The sequence below is a fragment of the Colossoma macropomum genome, unplaced genomic scaffold, assembly GCF_904425465.1.
Source record: "Colossoma macropomum unplaced genomic scaffold, Colossoma_macropomum, whole genome shotgun sequence".
NCBI classification, from domain to species: Eukaryota; Metazoa; Chordata; class Actinopteri; order Characiformes; family Serrasalmidae; genus Colossoma; species Colossoma macropomum.
The window spans coordinates 9,378,248-9,395,384 of NW_023494806.1; the positions used below are offsets into that span (position 1 = coordinate 9,378,248).

General features: G+C 37.8%; 1 protein-coding gene across 3 annotated transcripts in view; it reads left to right on the forward strand.

Moving 5' to 3' along the window:
- The window catches only part of si:ch211-225b11.1 (uncharacterized protein LOC561694 homolog), a 30,559-nt gene extending 16,191 nt beyond the window's left edge, over positions 1-14,368 (forward strand). For all 3 annotated transcript variants that reach the window (XM_036598992.1, XM_036598993.1, XM_036598991.1), the window contains 11 exons: positions 1,056-1,266; positions 1,378-1,510; positions 1,934-2,068; positions 2,664-2,767; positions 4,486-4,610; positions 8,021-8,133; positions 8,270-8,410; positions 9,656-9,755; positions 9,863-9,963; positions 10,699-10,869; positions 11,505-14,368. In XM_036598992.1, coding sequence (XP_036454885.1) covers positions 1,056-1,266; positions 1,378-1,510; positions 1,934-2,068; positions 2,664-2,767; positions 4,486-4,610; positions 8,021-8,133; positions 8,270-8,410; positions 9,656-9,755; positions 9,863-9,963; positions 10,699-10,869; positions 11,505-11,615 — 1,445 coding nt within the window. In that variant the 3' untranslated portion in view covers positions 11,616-14,368. The remainder of the gene's footprint in view (positions 1-1,055; positions 1,267-1,377; positions 1,511-1,933; positions 2,069-2,663; positions 2,768-4,485; positions 4,611-8,020; positions 8,134-8,269; positions 8,411-9,655; positions 9,756-9,862; positions 9,964-10,698; positions 10,870-11,504) is intronic.
- Positions 14,369-17,137: the final 2,769 nt, after the last annotated feature.

Below are 17,137 nucleotides of genomic sequence, written 5' to 3' on the forward strand. Positions count from 1 at the left end.
GCTCAGAATATCTGATGTATTAGGAGTTTGGAGACATAAAAAGTCTTCAGAACCATCTGCTGGCACCATTCCCTTTGGTCCACCAATCACCTTTCCTTGCTTGGTGAAGTTTTTGGACTTTTAAAATGTGGTGTGATAATATCACAAATAATATTAAAGAAAATTGTTATTCTAACCTCTTGTTTATTTACACTAGTAAAATCTGAAGTCTGTTCTGCCAGAAAAAAGGAGTGTGTTTTGTTTTGTTGTATTTATTAATTATCTTGGGTAATGAAAGCATGTAGAGATTATATAGTACTGGTCCCAAGACCAACCCTTGTGGGACCCCACAAGATAAAAGATGATGCTTGGGTGAACAAGTACCAAGCGCAACATTCACAGCCACTTATATAAGACTGAAACCAGTTTAAGACGGAAAGCACAATCTCTCAGGCTGTGTCTTAAATTGTTGTGAAAGTTTTGAAGTGTAGTTAGTGAAAGTACTTTTATAATGTGTTTCATGGTTAATTGCTGAGATGTTGGACATAGTCCCACCCTATTGGGAACTGGGAGATTTGTAGATGGAGGGTCATTATTTGCTATATTGTTTCTGATGCAGCTTATTTTACTGCTAAAGAATATCGCATTTATCATTAGAGAAGATTTCTGATGGGATATGAGGTGCAGGATTTCCTAAAGAGCTTTTTAGAGAGGTATACGATCTGATTATGAAACTTCAAATGAAATAAACATAAATAATAAATAAACAAATAGCGCTCCAAATGTAAGCATTTGGACAGGTCAATTGTCATAATAGTCAAATGCAGAAAATTCTAAATTGATGTTCGATTCAAGATCAGAGACTATCAGAAACAAGCGCTGTTTATCTGACAGGTCTAACATCTTACTGCCAATTTTAGTTTCCACTTCTGGTAATGAGCCTTAGCTCCAGTATTAACCCACTCTGAAGTGTGTCCGTTCAGCAGTAGAGGACTGGAAGGATGCTAAAAGAGCAGCAGTGGCATTGCCTACTATCTAACACACTTTCTCTTTGTCCCCTACCTGTGCGTCCCCAGGTGTGGGACTAGCTACAGTGGTTATTTCTTTCGTGCTGGCCACCTACTATAACGTTCTGATGACCTGGGCTCTCTACTACCTCTTCAACTCTTTTGGTTCCACCTTGCCATGGCAGTCCTGCAATAACACTTGGAATGCGGTCAGCAACTGCTCCACTGGCTTCCCCGGCAATGCCACTCACCTGCAGTCAGCCAGTCAGCAGTACTTTGAGTAAGTAGCAGGTGAATGTTTGTCGTCATAGAAGTAAATTAAAACAGGATTTCTAGCATTTTTTTGGAAGTGACCAGATTACCAGCTGTAACTTGTGTGTGTGTTTTTTAGCCGTAAGTTGCTGGAGATGACCGGCGGTATTGAAGATGCCGGAGGGGTTCGCTGGGAGCTGTTTGGCCTCCTCGCTCTGGCCTGGCTCATCATCTACTTCTGCATATTCAAAGGAGTCAAATCCACAGGAAAGGTCAGATTTCCCTACTCCCATACCACGGAACACATTTTGAAGCAGTAGACGTGAACGACCAACCTCAACCATGTTCACTTTTGCAAGACAAATGAATAGATTATGCTGTGGGTGTCAGTTGAGACAGTGTAACTAGTAAGCTGTGTTTACATTACTATAGTAGGCTATGTAGGTTTCATGATTTCCTGTAATGAACCACAAGCAGAAGTAGTTCAACATCAGAGGCCTTCTCTGGGTATCCTCTATAGACCAAGCCCCTCATGATTTATCATGACAATTTCAGCTTTATAAAATGCTCAGTCAGTTATGATCCCAGTTCTTTTTTAATAGGGTTAAATGAGAGTGATTAATCTATGGCTGTGACAATTATATGTTTTACTGTCTTGTTTGTGTCTCCTATTGGCCTGTAAATTCTCTCTGTAGGTTGTCTATTTCACTGCTACATTCCCTTACTTCATGCTGTTTGCGTTGCTGATCAACAATGTCCAGCTGCCTGGTGCAAAAGATGGCATCCTGTACTTTCTCATGCCCAACTGGAGCAAACTCCTGGAAGTGCAGGTGAGCTTGAATTGGTGCAGTTATTGGTGCATTTGCTGACGTTTGCTTTGGCCTAGTGTTGTATATATCTATCTCACTCAAGAAGAGCCATTTAATTATGTTACTTTTCAGCTACATCAGCCTCATTCCTGCATTACGAAACTATGGGAGCAAACTTCAGAAACACAACATGTCTTGACAGATCAACTATATGCAGAGTCACAGGGAAACAGCTTACATTTGATTTTTCAGTGAATCATTCCTCTGAGACTTATGTTAATGTGAGCCAGTTGTATGGACCAGTTTAAGGCACTGAACGGTGCATCAAGTTTCTTATGTTCGGATGGTTTTATGGCTACTGTGAAGTTAAGGCTGAATTGTCTCCCTTTGTGAAATACTCCTCAGACCAATAATGCTCAGGGCAAAGTAGTCCAAGTGAGGGACACCCTACAGCTGACTGTTTTCCACTTAATCATTTCTGTTGAACCAATAGCATGTCTGGACCAGTGTGTGAAATTTACTGTCAGATCATTTAGAGAATATTAATTTAACATTACCGGCTAAACATGAGATAACATGTCTAGCAAAAGCTACTCTGACCTATTTCTTCTTTAAGGTATGGGTGAATGCAGCTGCACAGATATTCAACTCCATTGGCATTGCTTTTGGCTCTATGATATCTATGGCTAGCTACAACAAATACAACAACAACATCCTCAGGTGAGGGATTTTGGAACAGAGGAAAACTGATGTTACACCCCTAAAAAGAAAGGTTCTGTCAGGGTTCTTGGTTTGGATGTATGGTTCTGGAGAATTCATTTAATTGCTGTAGTATATTTCCATTATGTGGAAGGTCTTTAAACTTTAAAAATGATCTTCACACAATATATAAGTTAGTATGAATAAAATAATGCTAACTTACTGTTTATTATTTTGTATGGATTTTAAATTGTATTAAATCTGACACGCCCAGCAAATTGTATATTTTGCAGTTAACTGTCAGATTATGCATGTCATTTTTAAAGTGCAGTAAATAGAATTAGAACTTAACAATAAACCATTTGGCAACAGGGACACCACTATTTTATGGGTATTATGTTGTGTCTGTAATTCTCATTGTCTATTAAATATATTGTCCAAGATATTGTTGAAACTGAAAAGTAATGTCAGGGTGTGTCAATATTGGTATAAAATAATGGTATACCGGCAGTATGTGAAATATGTTGGCTGGCTACTAACTGGCTGCTAACCTTCTAGTTTGGGAATGCGCTCTTCCACACATTAACTGAAGTCTTACACATCTCTTTTGTCATTATTCTAACCCTTGTGTGGTGTTTATGTTTTTGTTACTCAGTGGTCTGGTGGACCCACCACATTATTGTTTTTTTTAAATCAATACAGCCACAATAATTTATGTAAAAATATCACAAGTGTCCAGTGTAGGGTTCTCCTTTAGCAGCTGTAGCCAGTCAGCAGCCTGTCCATTTGGTCCACCCTCACACACACGCACACATATACAAACACATAGACACACAGACATACACAGACTAACAGCAGGCCATGTAGGAGGAGAACAGAGTGAAGGACACAGCACCTCCACACTTTTATTCCCTGCGGGTTCAGCCCAACACCACATGTGTAGTATAAATGTGTAGGGGGGTGAACAGAGTGAAGTCACTGAAAATGTGTTATTTGATATGTGTTTCACAGAAAATGAGCAAAGGCCGAGGAATCTGGGGTTGAAATAATAATAAATCGTATAATTTCTTCTTTTGGTAAACACTGACAACAAGTCCCACAGACCTGAACACCACACAAGGGTTATGAAATGGATAACAAGTCACTCTTTCCACAAAACTCTTGGGAAACTGTTTTCATATTGACAAATATGTTACACCATATTGTAAAGTTTTTCAGAGGTATCCCAGTCATAGTTACAGTTGCTAGGCTATGAAGGACCAACTGCTACAGCGCCACCCTGAGGCAGACCAGTGCTGCATCTCTGTTTGGCTAAGAATACCAAAGACAGAAGCGGCTGAACAGCGAGCTTTCCCTGAATTTGTATTTAAGTGTCTGTTTTGCCCTAATGAATAACATAACATCATAGTAAGTTTGTTTTCAAGAAGCCCCCAGAATTTTGATTTTGAGACGTTCAGGAGGTCAAGATGTTTATTAGAGGGTCCTGGACCCCCCAAGACCCCCTATATTTCACACCTTGCATATCGGTACAGATTATATATATGTTGTTAAGCACTATTTACAGATTAACAAAAATGGCTCTTCCAACTAGAAGTGGTTCCTCTATGGAGAGACTCCAAAGAACCCTTTGTTTTAAAGACTATACATGTGTCTTGAAATTAAAAGAATTAACTTATTTATCACAAAAAAACCCAGAGTTACGCCGTGTTTGATTGTTTTTTTTTCTCTTATTTTTATAGGGACACGTTTGTCGTCTCTCTGGCTAACTCGGCTACTAGTATCGTAGCTGGGTTTGTGATCTTCTCTGCTATTGGCTACATGGCACATATTCACAACCTGCCTGTGGATGACATAGCTACTGATGGTAAATTAGACACATATTCCACATTCTCTCTCTCTCTTTCACTTATTCATAACACACACTCTCAGTCAGGACAAGTCCTACTTTTGGTCTCATAGTTCCTGCCCACACCCATAAATATAAAATGAAGGGAGTGATGGAGTTTTATAACCAAAATTAAATGTAATAGTCTGATTCCTTAGGAAAAAGAACAAAGATCATATTACAGGAATTTCTGTAAGGTAAGAACACAAGTATTATAGATGGCTATTAGTATACAGCGCTATGTAGTCAAGTCAAGTCAAGAGGCTTTTATGGTCATTCCATCTATGTACAAGTACACAGTGGAGTGAAATTACATTCCTCCAGGAAGAACAAGGTGCAACAAGGAACAAAAAGTACAAAGTGCGAACGTGCAGACATAAGTGTGCAAACAAAAAATTAAGCTATAAACAATACAATAAATATGATAAATTAAACAGAGATTAGACACAGTAAACAGACAGGACAGTGCAGCGCTGGCACAGCACAGATTTCTGAGCATGAGGTAGTGGAATAAGGTGCAGAGATATTTAACATGCTGTGATCTGTGAGTTGACGCAGTCAGAGAACATACGTGAGCACAGCAGTCATAAATGTTGTAGCACCCTATAGTATTAGTATATAGATAGTATATATATCTTTTTTGTCAGTGAACATACACAATGCTCAGGTTTCCTCAAGCCTTTCTGCAGTGCAGACCCTTCTGAATAGAGGCAGCTGGCCAGCAATGCTGCTGAGAAGGCTAACAAGAAAGGCAGTGAGAAATTCTAGCTTCACATTTTTCGATAGGTCGTGATGAAACATGCTTCACAAAGAGAGCTTATTTTGTGAAACACAACAAAGTGATTATGAGAGACAGAGCAGGTGTGGGAGAGCTTGGCAAGGTCACGGGGGGGGGGTGAAAGATGTTTATTCACTAAAAGAATGTATTTGTATCCTGGTTTCTCTCCGTTCTCAGTGGAAAACTACTCTGTGCTTTGTCAGCGGAGTTGGCAAAGGTAGCTACTATTGACGGTCAAACAACAATGCAAAATGTACAGTTTTTCAACTTTGAAACCCTTCATTAGCTCAAGACGTCTTGTGTTTGGAGCTGTAATGTTCCATAAACATGCAGTCAAATCACATTTGAATTTCTGTCAGTCTTCTCTTCCCGTTCCAGCCACCTCCAAACTTTCCAGCTTTAATATTATTGAGCTTTGCCGCTGTTGAATTTCTCTGCCAATTAGTGCATAAAGCTAGCAACCAGAAGTGATGTCAGGCTGAGATTTAAGGCTCACTGGTTCTGAGGAATCCTAATAAGAAGTCCTGCTGATTTAGAATCTGCCCTGTTCCCCTTCTGAACCTCAGGCATGCACCTACAATTAGGAAACAATTAGGGAAGAATTTAAAAGTTTAGAGTTGTTACAAAGTTACTATAAATAGAGAAGAAGTCTAGAGTTATTATAGAGTTATTGTAAATGGGGAAGAATGTCAAAGTCTAGTGTTATTATAGAATTATTATAACAGTGGAAGAATGTCAAAGTCTTGTCATTGTAAATGGGGAAGAATTGAGACATTTAATTATTGTAGAGCAGGAGTGCCCAGTACATCGATCACGATTGACCAGTCATGATTGACCAGTCGATTGTACCGTGCATGTTGGAGTGCACTTCATTCAAACAGGCTATCAAATTTCAACACTTTCTTACTGATTCTGGTGGCGGGCAGGTCAACGTGATTGACTTACGTGAAATGTGGCCACTGTCTCTTTAATTTACAGCTTGCTACCATAGTGAATTTGCCTCTCTGGCGATCTAGAAAGTTTCCATTTATCGGTGGCAAGTTCGTGATCTATTTGTAACCTACGCTGACTCTTTCAGAAGATGAGTGCGAGACCTGGCGCAAAGAAACCGACTTACCTCTTCCATGCAGAGCAGGAGGAGGACTATTTTTTCACTATCAAACTCCAAATGCATCTGCTTGATTTGTCAAGTAGCCATCGCATTAACTATACACAGAAACTACAACTACAAATCCCCAGCTAAAAGTGAACTCAGGAAGAAAAAAGTGGTCCAGACTACACAAACCTGGCTCATACCATTCAGTGCAAACCATTAGAATAAGGTCAGTGTGATTCTTCAATGACCTGTCCACTTGAAAAAGTAGATCTCAAGCCACAAAAGTGTGGGCACCCCTGTTGTAGAATTATTGAAATAGGGAAGAAATTAGAAGTCTGGAGGTGTCATAGAGTTATTATAAATGGGAAAAAGTTTATAATAGAGTTATTATAAATGTGGATTTAGAATTTCAATGTTAGTGAAAATTGGATTGATAGATTTGTTATATATAGGGAACAATTACAAAGTCTAGAGTTGTTATAGATTTATTATAAATGGGGAACGATTTAGAAATCTAGACATATTATATAGTCATTATGAACGGGGAAGAATGTAGAAGTCTTGAGTTATTTTAGCGTTATTATTAATTGCGAATAATTCAGCAGTCTATAGTTATTGTAAATGAGAAAGAGTTTGAGCATTTAGTTATTGCAGATTTATTAAAGTAGGGAAGAATGTAGAAGTCTAGAGTTATTATAGATTGCATTTAGAAGAGTATTCTATGCTATGCTATGCTATTTAAATGGAAATTACACAATTACTTGATTAACCTGTTATAAGCTGTATATGGGCTGCACTTAAGGCTGTCACTCTTATAACTACCTAAATTATATGCTGTATAGAAGTTATCAAATTATTTATAGAAATGACTGATAAATCTTTATTAGTAGGTTTATAACTTTTCATCAAATGCATTTCATAATAAAATATCTGAAAAACTGTTCCGCAAGTACAATTCATAAAAAATATCTCCTCTTCTATGTACAAACACAAATATGGAACTGAATACAGTTTTTGAATCTATCTTTTCGACAGAATTTCTCAGTTTGTTTCAATCAGCTGAGCGTGACATAAGGAATATAAAATTACACCATGTTTCTTTTATCACCAACGACAAGTGTGACTTCTAAAGGGGTCAGCAGGGATATATGACCAGTTTATTCAGATGTGTTGCGCTTTTTCTTTCTTGCTGCTGTGCCGTCATTCAAAGGCCTGATGTTTCTGTCTGCTGTTATCTTCTTCATGTTGTCACCCTTTAATTATTGAAGTTTTTCAGCACGGAAAAAGTGCAGAACGTCTGGTGTAGCTAACTGCCGTGGAGTTGTATTACTCTCTGAATGGGACGGTTTTAATATCACCTTACTGTGTTTGACTAGAGATTGTAGATTAGATTGTAAGTAGAGACGGTTTTCTGTTGCTTTGGCACATGTGAGTGATATTTTAGCCACTGGTGTTTGTTCTTGTTTATGTGTTCTGTGTGTGTGTGTGCATGTGTGTGTGTGTGTGTGTGAGTAGGTCCTGGTTTGGTGTTTGTTGTGTATCCAGAAGCGTTCTCCACCATGCCTGTATCCCAGCTGTGGGCTCCTCTTTTCTTCTTCATGCTGCTCTGCCTCGGCCTGGACAGTGAGGTACCGCAGACCCGCTCCTGAGAAAAACACATACATACACACTTACACACACTCTCAAATTAAAATGTGCAGAAGTGTGTCCTCTGGAAAGAAGCGTAGTCTCATTGTAGCTCTGTGTTTGTGTGTCTGTGTACAGTTTGCGATGGTGGAGGTGGCGGTGACGTGCATCATGGACGGGTTTGGTGTGAAGGTTTTGCGTGTGTTTAAGAGGAAGGAGCTGCTGGTGCTGGCCGTGTGCTCGGTGGGATTTCTGCTGGGAATTCCGCACATCACCAGGGTAAACAAACACCATTAGGGGCTCAAATCTCTGATCTTACAATGATACAGTACAATTACACTGCTACAGGAAACAGTTCAGCCCATCATGAAAGCATAAAGTTCACCAACACACCGAATACACAAAAACTGGAGGAACGGTTTACACAGTAGTGGAATATAGACAATAAAAACAATAAACCAAGATTAGATATACAGCTGTATATAAAAGTTTGAACAGTCCGGTCACATTACATGTTTTGTTGTTTTTCTAAGTGAAAATAAGTTAACACATCTCCACAGAGAACAGATGAAGAGTTTCATTCCTAAATGCTGTATCTCCATTTGTTACTTTTTGGATATAATGAATTTTTGAAAAGACTAACAGCTGAAGTACAATAGAAAATACATTTTATTTAATGTAATGTATTGTATTTAATGTAATCTGATGTAATAGTGATATTTCTTATATATGTAAAAACCACTAAAAACGACATGAAGCAAAGAAAAATTTTGAAAATGGCCTGTAATGCGTTTGGCATTTTTCTGCAAAGTTTCTTGCACAACTCCTGTTTATTTGAGTTTAACTTATTAGAAAAAAACTAGAATGTTAAATCTAAAATGAGCCAATAATTATTTTTGTATTTTTTCCCAATATGTTACATTGAGCAAATAAAGTAATTGTCCATTAAAACGTGCAGCTTATTTTCACTTAGAAAATCAACAAAAGATCATTTGACCAGGGGTGCCTGAACTTTTGCATATGATTGTATATATACAAATGCACACTTATACCCACACCCACAACAATTATATATCAATTATATGTCATTGCTGTTTCAACAAAACCTTGTATCTCCAAAAAGGCAGCTTAACAGGAGAAGGAAAAACAGTTTTTTGTTAATAAAATTAATGAAACAATATTTTTTCTTTTTTGGGCTATTTCTATTGTGTAGTTCATCATGATGCATTATAAAGGGAATTATAATGTAATACTATCATGTGAAATGTAATACTTAATTATAACAGACCTTTTAGAACTGTTATTTGTAACATGAATCCATTATTTGTATAAATCGGAGAGCTGAGATATCCTCTTTCATTAACACATCTTTATAAACTTTCCCTTATGAATTAAAGAAAGATGATAAATAGTATTGGAGTTTAAGATGAGTTTCCTCCCAATGTTAAATAACATTATCTATTTCTGTGTGTGTGTGTGTGTGTGTGTGTGTGTGTGTGTGTGTGTGTGTGTGTGTGTGTGTAGGGTGGTATTTATGTGTTTCAGCTGATGGATCACTACACGGCAGTTGTGTCTCTTATGTTTCTGGCCTTCTTCGAGGTGCTGGCAGTCACACTGATCTTTGGTAAAACAATTTTTTTAGAAATTCAGGGATATTTATTTGCTCAATATGTTCTATTCTGAATTGTTTTAAACTCATTCTCTCTTCGATTCATGCGCACAAACACGCAGGAGTGGAGAGGATCTGTGTGATGGTGGAGAACATGTTGGGAAAGAGGCCAAACTTGTATTTTCGTGTCTGCTGGCAGTTCCTCTCTCCGATGCTGGTGCTGGTGAGAAAAGCTTCCTTATTTGATCTCATTCCATCCTACAACTCATGTCTCTTTTTCTTTAAATGTACCATCAAAATCTACCATTATAATCTATTTAACGACAAAGCCAACTTTACTTATACAATGGGATGCCATTGCAATAGCCTAGCAACACGTCAGCAACCACTTGGGATATCATCACAATGGCCTAGCAACACCTTAGCAGCCTCCTGGGTTTCCATAGCAATAGCCTAGCAACACATCAGCAACCACCTTGAATACTATAGCAATGGCCTAGCAACAACTTAGCAACCACCTGTGATTTTATAGCAACAGCCTTGCCACACCTTAGCAACCTCCTGGGTTTCCATAGCAGTAGCCTAGCAACACATCAACAACCACTTGGGATACCATTGCAATGGCCTAGCAACACCTTAGCAACCACCTGGGATTTTATAGCAACAGCTTTGTTGAGCCCACTTAAAGTTTGTCCACAAACTTTCCAGTTCTAGTTATCTAGTTATTATACAACTGGGAATTACAGTCATTGTACGACTCATAAAGGAGCTTTAAGTGCTCCATTTTAAGTCATATCTAACAGCAGCCGTTAATACTGTAAAGCACAGCCTCCTGTGGCTTATTGTTGTCATTTGCACCAGTCACTCTAGGGTCAGAGATTTTATACAAAGCAGTTTGCAACGTGCATTTCTACAAATCTTCTGTAAAGCGTCAGGACGTCTTCTCATTTGTCCGCAGGGTATTCTGATCTCCAGTATAATCCAGTACACTCCTGCACGCTATGGCAAGTCCTACACGTACCCGCTGTGGGCTGAGGTGCTGGGCTGGTTCATTTCTCTAATCTCTATAATCTGGATCCCACTGGGGGCAGTGCACGAAATCTGGAGGAATAAAGGATCTTTATTACAGGTACACACATGCACACATAGGCTGTTTCTCAGTACGCGTTCTTGTGTGTTCTTGCATTTTCCTGTTCTTGCTCAACATCATCTTTCACTGCCCAAGTTGCATTACAATATTCAATATGCAGCACCAAGAACGGTTAAAGTACCCGGATTTGTTCCTGATCCGCCCCGAACATCGAGAATGCATCACTTCTTAACTTGCCAACAAGAACAACCTGACACTCCCATCATATACTGTGGCATCACTGCACCTGGCAGAGGATACTGATCCACAGCTGGACCTTTATAAGTTCGCTTTTTCAAGCAAACAGTGCACTTAAATCTACTTTAGAAAAAAAGGCCAGAAATAAACATTAAAGTTGTCAAATCTTCGTTTGGTACACGTAACAAATATGAGTGTTTGTTTCATAAGGACGAGGCTCCATTTAGTACCAGTAATATCTAACAGTGGCAGCCTTAGAGGCTTCTAATTCAGCAATCCCAGACTCCCCAGCCCCCCCAATATGGACATGATCATGCACATATCCACACACATTTGCTAGTTTTTTTTAGGTATATATGCACACGTTCATGTGCGTGTGGTCTTGCTTCCTTTTTCTATCTGTGAAAGCACTGCATTTTGTGCGTAATGTTTTACAGAGGCTGAAGGTGGCGCTGAGGCCCACAGTGGATCTGGAGCCGATACATGCCTTACCAGAGAAACAGAGGGTTCACTCAGAGTCCATCACACTGTTCAGCACTTCCCAGTGATGTATGTGCACATGTACATGCCCTGAGATGCATCGCTGCTCTTCACAATCACTATATTCTTTCCAAATACATTACATTCTATGTACTGTATTAATAATATATGGTGTCATTATCCACACTAAGCTTTTTTCTGTGCATGTTTTTGCCTCAACGCTGGCTGAGGTCAGATCAAACTGGCCTCTGAACCAGTTTTATTTGTTAAGATATTTCTTAGGCTGGCTTAACACAGTGAAACTTTCATGCAACTAGTTGCATCCTATGAGTTGCCTGCAATATCATTTCCATGCAACATGACTGTTAAAGAAGCAATTTGAAAACAAAGCTGCACACAATACATTCAGTTTCTCTACTACTAAGCTAAGTTAACAGCTCATAAATTTTAGATATACCATATCGTCTATTCATCCACAAGGTGTATTTTACATATTTACCACATTTTTTTTATCTTCTTATATTAATTTCAGCTGTCATTGCAGTTCTTTTGTCTATATCTGTCGTTTATCTATCTAGGGTGCTTTACTACGTTTGAGTTTTTTATCTGTTGTGTACATGTAAAGCCTTTAAAAATGAACCTTTAAGTATGTTACAGTTATAACCTACTTGATCCTCAATCATCTTGTCCTAGAAGCCATACAAGTTCATTGAGGAGCACATCTTGATCTCCGCTTCTGTGATAATTTTCATCATTTGGATTCAAAATGAACTGAAATTTTGGGGGTGTCAAAAGAGGAGAAATTGAATCTAGCTGTGTAAATCGTGATAAGAGCAGATAATAATGCAGGGTTAATAGTGATAAAGCAGCTGTTTAAACAGCTGTTAGTGTTAGCTGGCTGGTTAAAACAGCTGGTTGAAGGAACATTAGCTTTGAGAAACGCTAATTTGTTGTCAAATAAAGAACTACCAGTCTTGAGTCAGCTGGGGGAGGGGTCTCCTTTTCAACCCCCCATTTAACCATCTTCTATTTTATTTTCTTGTCCAGTGACGTAGTGAACTCATTAGATGAATCACATGATGTGTTACTGACGTTTTGATTGGCTGTTTCATGAAACATATTTCACAAAGTTGCAGTGATGCAAATGAGTTGCAGGATGCTTTTAGTTTTATGTAGTTTTAGTTTTTAGTTTCATGTAGGTTTCCAGTAACAAAAGTTGCATTAAGGTTTCACTGTATAAAGCCAACCTTAAATACAGCTTTGGACAATAGTTTATCATTGTTCAGACTTCAGTACGGGTGGATTACACCAAAAGCCTTTTTTCTCGCAGAGGGACAGAACTATGTTGCTTAAAGAATGGTTAAATTGAAATGTAAAACGCACACAAAGCTCCTTGTACCACCAGTCAGTCAGCCAGGACATGTTTGATGTCTGAAGTTTGATTTTTTAGTTTTGCACTGTAGGCTAATGTTGTTAATGTTGTATGTATATATATATATATATATATATATATATATATATATGCTCACTTGATAGTATTCGGTGCTCACCTGTTAGTATCTGGTGCGCACCAGATTTTTACCAAAAAAATACACCATGTCCCTTTAGGGGCTCCGTATCACACAGATTCCTTATTTGATTTATTCTGCTTATGCACTGCATCTATAAATTGATTGTTAATTGATGATGTATGTTCTCTCTCTTGTGGACATGACAAATCATTTTGGTGTCACTGGCCTTTGTAGTCTTTATCAGTAGGATCCAGCTGCAGACCCTCAGTATCGCACTTTCAGACCCTCACTTTCAGACCTGCACTATCAGCTTGTACTTGTAAGGACAGATAATAAAGCTAAAAATCACTCATGGGACTCAAAGCTGCACAGCTTTCTAAACATATTTTGCATGACAGGAAGTGACTAATAGAGTAAATTCTGGTTTTCAGTCTTTCTCAGCAGTCTAGCGCTGAAAATGACATATAATTAGGTTTAGAAACGTTGCTGATATCTGAACACTTTTGTTTAATAAATATTCACTATATCCTAAACCCAGATTATGTCCACAATTATATCTCTGAATATTAAAATGTTCAGATGGCCTTATTATTATGTAAACAAAGAGGTTATACATTTCAAAAAGGAAATGAAACGGAAGCAGGAGCGGGTTTATTTTAGCATCTAAACAATGTTGCACTTGATTGGTTTCTTGACTATCACCTGCTAAATTGATATGCTGTTCCCAAAGTGTTTCAAATCTTACACATAATATGCAAAACTTCTAAATTCTACTATGATTAAAGGGGAATTCCACCCTTTTTTTGAACATTTCTTCATTATTCACAAAGTCATCAGAGTGGTTTGATGTGAAATGGTTCACTGTAGAGAAACTTACTGACTGTGATGTCTACAACATGTAGACATGGCTTTAGTGACATCACAGAAGCATTTCAAAATGGGCTATTTTTGTAGACAATTTGCACTGTCCACAGAATATGGCCATTTTATTTACTAGCTAAAATGATCTACGAACCTACACGTGTCATCTGAATTTTTATATATAATGATGATAAAATAGCGGTAATTCTGAAGTTTTCTTTGAGGACATTTTAAGCCAGAAGCTTCTCACAACTATAGTAAAACAGTGTCTCAGAGAGTATATTCATAACCATTTTATGTAACCCGAAATGTAACCTTCTGTGAGGGAATTTTCATTGGCATTAAACTCTCCAGATGTCTGGTTCCTATCACTGCCACTGTGAACAATTCTGACTCAGTTTGTTTCTCTAGAATGGAGCATCTCCCATTAAATCTGTCTGAATGACTGTTTACATCTTAACCATATACTTATGCGGAAAAAAATGGTGGAATTTTCCTTTGTTTAATATATATATATGTGTGTGTGTGTGTGTGTGTGTGTGTGTGTGTGTGTATCGCTGTTGTTGGAAGAAAACCTTGTATCTCCGTTTTTGATGTTTTTCAGTTTTTGACATAAATTGAAAATACCTGTTGTCCTTTACATTGTGTGTAAATTTCATGGTGAATGGACTAAAAGAAAAAACCTATATATATATATATATTTTTTTTTTTTCCCTTCATTAAGACTGGTATTAACTGCAAAACATTAATTTCAATATGCAATTCAACAATAAACTCTACAATGTAAGTTTGTACAGAAAAACTGAAGTGCTGGGCATGTCACTGCAAATGAAGAAGCTGCTTTATATGTTTTTTCTATTATTAGTTTGCTTATCATGCTTTTGATATCATTATACTGTATTTTGTTTTTACATCTGAGTGTAAGTCAACAGTAACATATGCATTTGTACACAGATACTCTATTTGTGTTGTTTAATCATTTCAGTTCACTATTTTATGATATATGTATAAACAGAATGGTGCAAAAATCAGAGACCAACCTGCATTTATTTTGTTTCCAGTCAAAACAGCCATTATGTACGAGTTCATTTTTCAGCCTCAGGAAAAGATATTCAACAAAATCCTCAACAACTAAACAAATATCAGTTTATTCATTGTTTACAGTGTCTTCCATTTTTTTCAGGAGACTCACTTTCAGTATTTAAAGAGGCAGGAATGTTTTTCCACACCTGCAAAGTTCAGTCTTAGAAGTAGGTTTATTTTTATGCTTCTCACAATTCAAGTAATCCCACCAAACACATTGACTGTTGAGGTCTGGACTCTGGGGTGGACAGTCTTTGCACATTTTCTTGTTTTTTTTTATGTGATTCTTTTTCTCAGTAAAGTCTTCAGTAAGGATGGACAGAAGCACCTGAGGAATTTCCAGATCTGAAGCAAGATTGGAGCTTGATTGTCTCCTTTCTCTCTCAAAGCTTTAAGTGCTGTTTATCTGGTGGGGACAGTTTTGGTGGTCTACCAGCTCCTGCACGGTTGTTCTTATAACTATTTTTTAAATTTTTGGAAACTCCTGTTTTTTCACTGATTTTTCTTTGGCTTTCTTCTTCCTTATTAATGTGGATTATCTTATATGTAGCCTGCACATCTCCTGAAATACTTGAACTTAATGGCTGTTTTGACTGGAAATTAAGCAAACAAAGAGTGGTCTCTGACTTTTGCACATTATTAGCAGGTATTAGCAGGTAAAGACACATTTCTAAATGTTACTTACTTTGAACTTTTCTTTTTTTTATCAGTAACTTTTTCTAAATACCATACTGGCTAATAAAATGTTCCTGTATATGCAGCTGCAGTGAGTGATTATTCAGCCGTTGTATGACTTTCTGACACTGATAAATAACAAACCCTTGTGTGGTGTTCAGGTCTGCGGGACCCATTTTCAATGTTTACCAAAAGAAAAAATGATGTGATTTATTATTATTTCAACCTCAGATTCCTTTTCAGTGACACTGTTCACCCCCTACACATTTATATTACACATGTGGTGTTGGGCTGAACCCGTAGGGAATAAAGTGTGGAGGTGTTGTTTCCCTTCACTCTGTTCTCCTCCTACATGGCCTGCTGTTAGTGTGTGTGTGTCTGTCTATGTGTTTGTATGTATGTGTGTGTGTGTGTGTGTGTGTGTGTGTGTGTGAGGGTGGACAACATGGACAGGCTGCTGACTGGCTACAGCTGCTAAAGGAGAACTCTACGCTGGACACTTGTGATATATTAAACGTGGTATTTTTAAAATAATTGTTATGGTTGTATTGATTTAAAAATAAAAACAATAATGTGGTGGGTCCACCAGACCACTGAGTAACAAAAACATCAACACCACACAAGAGTTAAAAACATCACAATACACATGACTGTTCAGTTTTACTAGCAGATCTGGCATGCAAACAAACGATGTATCACTTTATAGTATGGATCTAAATTGTTACAGGACTGTTCATACAGTATATATGTGTGTCTGTGTGTGTGTGTGTAGTGTTAATTTCGACCACTAGGTGGAGACAAACAGCAGGAACATCAAGAACACACAGAGGTCTTTTTTTACATCCTTTTATCTAACTTTATTCTTAGCAACAGAAACAGGTAGAGGTGAACTGAGGCCAGCCCAGGTTACATATGTCAAGAACTGAAGATTTTAAGGGCCAGTAGCGTGCAATATCATGGAATGATTTTTCTCACTTTTTGAAATGAAAGAGTTTGATGCAGCGTAAGAGCATTGCTAAAGTTTCAAAACATACTGTTCACTTCCCAGTCTGTAGAGTCCATAAATAGAAACTAGGCCGAATTAGAAATGTTTCTTGTGATGTCACAGAAGCCACCACATTTACATGTATCCACCCGTTCAGCCTACAGCAGTTAAGCCCTGCACATTCTCCCTCAAGTTCTTTTTGAATGTGACGCAGTACAGGGCAGCCAATTAAAAGAAAGCTCATTTACATATATCTGTCTTAAAGGCACAGTTCCAAAAATGTTTAATTCTAACAGAAAAAGAAAGGTCGGAAAATTGTCAACAATGAATTGTGATTGTTTGTGGTACAAAAACATGGAAACATGGGAAATAAAAAAAGTCTACTGGTCATCAGTGAGTGATATGTAAGAAAGAGGCAGCGTGTTCCAAAGAGCTTTTGTCTCTTCCACGTCAGTAAAAATATGACTGCATGATG